General features: G+C 56.3%; 1 protein-coding gene across 3 annotated transcripts in view; it reads right to left on the bottom strand.

Moving 5' to 3' along the window:
- LOC107397361 (spectrin beta chain, non-erythrocytic 4) overlaps positions 1–5,000 on the bottom strand; it is a 97,928-nt gene that overhangs the window by 13,053 nt on the left and 79,875 nt on the right. For all 3 annotated transcript variants that reach the window (XM_054742277.2, XM_054742278.2, XM_054742280.2), the window contains 9 exons: positions 4,325–4,570; positions 4,115–4,249; positions 3,692–3,936; positions 2,595–2,733; positions 2,110–2,194; positions 1,754–1,950; positions 646–1,679; positions 511–571; positions 1–234 (listed from right to left, as the gene is read on the bottom strand). The exon at positions 1–234 is cut by the window's left edge and continues 23 nt beyond it. In XM_054742277.2, coding sequence (XP_054598252.1) covers positions 1–234; positions 511–571; positions 646–1,679; positions 1,754–1,950; positions 2,110–2,194; positions 2,595–2,733; positions 3,692–3,936; positions 4,115–4,249; positions 4,325–4,570 — 2,376 coding nt within the window. The remainder of the gene's footprint in view (positions 235–510; positions 572–645; positions 1,680–1,753; positions 1,951–2,109; positions 2,195–2,594; positions 2,734–3,691; positions 3,937–4,114; positions 4,250–4,324; positions 4,571–5,000) is intronic.

Raw genomic sequence — 5,000 nt, 5'->3', positions numbered from 1 at the left:
CTCGATGTCCAGCTTGCGGAAAAGGAAGCCCTCGTGGTGCACTGTGTGTGTTGGTGGCTGGGGGACCGCCGGGCTGCTCTGAGCCGGAGCGGACCTGGACCTCCGCGTGGTCTCTCCCGGCTCTTTGGGACGCGGCCTGCGTCGCGGTTTGGGTCTGTCCCGGGCCCGAGGCCTGTCGGGACGGGAAGACTTCTCTGGTAAGCCGTTGGGCAGGAGGGGCACCTCACCACGAGCCTGAGGAGAGGGAGGTGTGATGCTGTCACGTCAGTATGGACCAGAACCTCTGAGTGGATCTCTGACATGAACAATCAAGGTAGTCCTGAGGGGATCAGGAGGTCCAACCCGGAACCGGTCCCTAATAAACGTATTATTGACTGAAGCACCGTCAGCTGCATCGTCACCATCTCACCGAAACACACGAATGCGAGGAAACAAGAACCTGCTGCCGATCAGCACCAATCTGCTAAACATTAGTTCCAGGTGTGCTCTGTGACCCCTCCTCCTCCTCACCTGTGCTGCCTCTCTCTCCTGGAGTTGCTCCACTATCTCGGCCATGGTGGACCTTTTTTCTCTAGAGGAAGTGAAACAGGGTTAATGAAGCTGAGTTTTCTCTGAGGTCATTTGTCTGACCTCTAACCGTCTCACCCTCCTGCGGAGCGCCTGTCCGACTGCTCCTTCCCGATGTCGTTCTCACTGGACCCCTGTCTCTCTAGCCGGTGCCGGTCCCTCTCTCTCCTCCGGCCGTCATGGCCCCCGTGGGCTTCCTGTTCGCTGGACGTTTGCCGCTCCAGCGTCCGTTTCTCTCTCCTCTCTGCATGCTCCCGCCACACCTCCTGAGGTAACTCGTCCCGGCGAGCCTGGATCAGCTGCTCGCTGGACACGTGCCGCTCTATCCTGTGATCTCGGTGATATGTGTGCGTCTGGACTTGTGGCTCCGCATGGCCAAAGATGTCTGCCCTGGATCCACGCGGGCCTCTGGTGGGCTCGCTGTGCAGACGCTCTCGTGTTGGCTCCTGGAGCACCACCTCGGCCATCACCGCCACCTCCACCCTCTCTGTTCCTACCTCACCCATCTTCGAGTCCCTTTCCCTCCCCCTCTCCCGCACTTTCTCCAGTCGACTGGCAACGATCAGCGGCGTCACGGCGTCATCCAGGTGTTTGATTTTGGGTTGCCGTAGATACGGGGAGGATTTCACCTCCAGCTCCCTGCCTGCCTGCCCCGGATGCAGATGACTCATCACCTTAGTGACCTGTTCTCTGGCTGCGCCGGCATTTTCTCTCATCTGATTGGCTGAGACTAACATGGCTGCTGTGGCAACAGAGGCGATTGAGGAGGGGGCTGGCTGACCCAGCCCTGCAGCCACGCCCACAACACCGGCGTGCCGGACGTCCAGGGTGTGGCGGTAACCGGAGCTGTTCATCACCGACGTGTAGTTGGCGGCCGTGGACCCCAGCCGTCGAGCCACAGAAGACGGGGAAGGTGTGGGTGTGGCAGGCGATGGGGAGGGGGGGGAGCTGGCTTCATTCTGCTCATAGATGGTCTGTCTCATGACGGGGGAGACGGGGAGGCGGGGCAGGGTCACAGGACTGGGTGATGCATCTTGAGGGTCCAGGAAGACTTTCCGACCCAGCAGAGGTGTGGGTGGGAGCTGGCTTTGCTCGGCTTTCATCTTTTCCACCTGGGAAAGGAAACAAACCCAGTTACAGTTTCAGCGTGTTCACGCGGCAGACACAGGAGGCGGCGGGAACTGACCGTGGTGAGCCGTCTGAGCGAGCTGAATCGCTCCTCCCAGGTGGCGGCGGCTTTACGGAAGGCTTCATGTCGACGGATGAGCTGCTCCACCTCGTCCACGCTCGCTCCGAGCTCGTTGCTGCTGATCAGCGGCTCCTGAGCGGTCAGCCAGGCCTCCGCCACCATGGCCTCCTGGGCAAACTGGTGCACCTCCAACACTGAGGGCAGGACAGTGGAAACAAGCGTGCTTACCACCTGAGGCACACATGCAGAGCTAGAACGGGGCGAGTTACTGGGGCGGAGCCGTCTCCGCGACACAGTTGGAGACATAAGATGCTTCAGATTAAAACTCAGATATGGAATGCGACCGGTCTTACGCTGCTGTAGGGCCTCCCAGTGCTTGTCCCACTTCTCCGTGAGCTCGTGTTGTTTGGCGATGACCCGTTCGAGCTTCTCCTTGATCTAAAAAGCAACAACAGCATCATTAGGTTCAGGATGCATGTCGGGTCTGACACGAGAGGACGTGCTGGGCTAGAGCGACCCGCTAAAGGCTGGCACATGAATGTTGGGTGTTGTCTGAATGCTTTAGCTGAGTCCAACAAACATGCTGGAGGGGGTTGCCGGTTCGAGCCCCGCCCAGCCTGTCGCTCTGCCCTTGGGCTGGACAACACCCCGAAGAGGTGGTCGGCTTCCTCCGGATCACCGGGCTGAGTTCTGGCTACGCCGCCGCTCATCAGCACCAGTGTGGGTGTGCATGGCTGAATTACTGTGTTGTAAAGCACCTGGGGGGGGGGGTCTAGGACCCCAGAAGGCGCTGCATCAAATACAGGCCACTCATGTTTTCATGTTTTGGTCATCTCACCTCCTCGGCTGCAGGATTCCTCGCAGCCAGCAGCGTTTTTCCCATCTCGATGCATTCCAGAGTGCTCCGGCTGCGAGCTTCCACTTCGCTCTTCAGGCTCTGGTGGTAGTTCATCAGCACCTCCACCGAGGACACGTCCCTGCAGCAACCACATGTTACACACGTCTACTGCTCTACTGGATGGTGGGAGCTTTCTACAGCTGAATGAAGATCAGACTGAGATCCTCATCTGTGCCCCAGACAAGCTGGTTCCCAAAGTCAGAGACTCTCTTGGTCAGCTTGCTTCTCACACCAAACCTTCTGTCAGGAATCTTGGCGTGACCTTTGACCCAGCTCTTGAGACAGTTCTCCACACCTTCATCTCCTCACGCTTAGACTACTGCAACTCTCTTTTCACGTGTCTGAGCAGAACCTCCCTGAACCGTCTACAGGTGGTTCAGAACGCCTGTGCTCGGCTTCTGACCAAGTCCTCCAAACACACCCACATCACCCCGCTTCTCCTCCAGCTTCACTGGCTGCCAGTCAACTTCAGGGTTCATTTCAAGATCCTGGTTCTGGTCTATAGGGCCTTACATGGACAAGCACCATCTTACATTGGTGATCTTCTTAGTCCCTACACCCCCAGCAGGTCCCTGAGGTCCAGTGACCAAAGGCTACTGGTTGTGCAGCACCAGGCTAAAGGTCAAAGGTCATCTGCTGCTGTGGCCCCCAGACTCTGGACCTCTCTCCCCCTGAGCCTGAGATCAGTGGACTCAGGGGTCTCCTTTAAACTCACCTGTTCAGGCTCTGGTGGGACCTTCATCACCTCCCTCTCCTTGTTCTGCTCTTCTACCACTCCGTCTTTCCTGTTCATGCTCTCTCTCCCTTTCCTTACATTTTTATGATTTCAGTAAAATTCTTTTTTAAACTTGTTAAAAACTTTAGTTTTTGCGAAGCGCCTCTTGATTTCCATCTGAAGAGGCGCCGTATGAAAGGTTAGGACAACCCCGACCCCATCACACCAGCAGCTCTGAGTTTAAAGTAAATAAACTCCGTTTGATCTGGGCACAGAAAACGAGTATTTGAATGGTTACACTCCTCGTGTGCGGTTCAACCACCTGGGCTTCTCTCCTGTGTCGATCTGACAGATGATGGAGTCCATCCACGCCATCTGGTCTCGGACCATGCTGAAGAACCGTAGCTTGTCCGTTTCCGTGGTGATCTGCAGTCGACACTCTTCGCAGGACGTCAGCAGATCCTTCCAGAACTGCATCACTTCGTGCTCCCGACACGCGATGGCTTCGACTTTCTCACCTGCGTACACCGTCCTCAGCTGGGCGGCGCTTTCCTGCAGCTGGCGCACCTGAGCGAGGCAGAGAACGGCTGTTGGTTTCACGAGTGACGCACATTGAGCACCTGGTGCGTTTAGCCTGGGTCTAGCGGCCGGATTTGCTCGTAGCACTTCAGTAGAGGGACAAAAGTTGCGGTGCATGTCAGAGTTTGCAGACATGCAGCACTTGTACCTGTGTTCACTGTTCTACCTGCGTGACGAGCAGCTGGATGTCCTGCTCGAAGCTCTGAAGGAGTCTCTGCAGGGTGCTGGTGTTGGAGGTGCCCCCCTGCCGAGCCCGAACCTCTGGTAGCCTCCGATGTTTGTCCTCGATCTGAGCCAAAACCTGCGCAGCGACACAAGGCAGTCCATGTGTGCCGCTCCTACGGGTCAGGGTGAAGGGCCAGAAACCGACTTTTACCTCTTTACAGTCAGAGAAGAACTTGTGCAGCTGGTGCGATGCCGCCAGCATCTGAGCTCGGGTCTCCATGAGCTCCAGGAGGTCGGCCCAGGCCTCGTTCACACAGTCCTTCCACTCGGCTATGGTGGCGGCCTCCGAGTGGCCGTAGTCGATGAGCTCATCCACCATCTGGTTGACGGCCGTCACTCGTTCCTGCCCCACACCTCCCGTCTCAGAGGCAAACTCTGTAAACTTCTCCTGCAGGACCTGGAGGACAGGAGTATGAAGGAGAGACGTTTCTGAGGGGTAGATGTGTTCACCCAACCAATAAACAGTTCAAGCACGTCCCGATTTCAGCAGAATTGGTTCAAAATTTTAGATTTTCGGAGATTCTTGAAGAGGAAAATCAGAAATGTTCCTGTGAATATTTAAACACACGGCGCTTCTGGATGGAGCCCAACTTCTACACCCCTCCTAAAGCATGATGACCATCGCCATGACGACCAGTGACTGCTGATTTTTGTTCTGCAGGCTGCCCCATGCACTTCTGTTCACAGAGTGGAAAGGAAAAGCCTAGATTTGATTTTTCCTGGTCGGCGTAAACGTGCTCTAGAGAACCTTTAGCTCTGAGGGACAAAATGGTTCTTGTCCCAATCAAACAAAAGCATCAGACTCTGGATCTGAGCTTGTCGGGACC

The sequence above is a fragment of the Nothobranchius furzeri genome, chromosome 13, assembly GCF_043380555.1.
Source record: "Nothobranchius furzeri strain GRZ-AD chromosome 13, NfurGRZ-RIMD1, whole genome shotgun sequence".
Classification (NCBI taxonomy): domain Eukaryota; kingdom Metazoa; phylum Chordata; class Actinopteri; order Cyprinodontiformes; family Nothobranchiidae; genus Nothobranchius; species Nothobranchius furzeri.
This window is presented reverse-complemented; position numbering and strand designations above follow the sequence as displayed.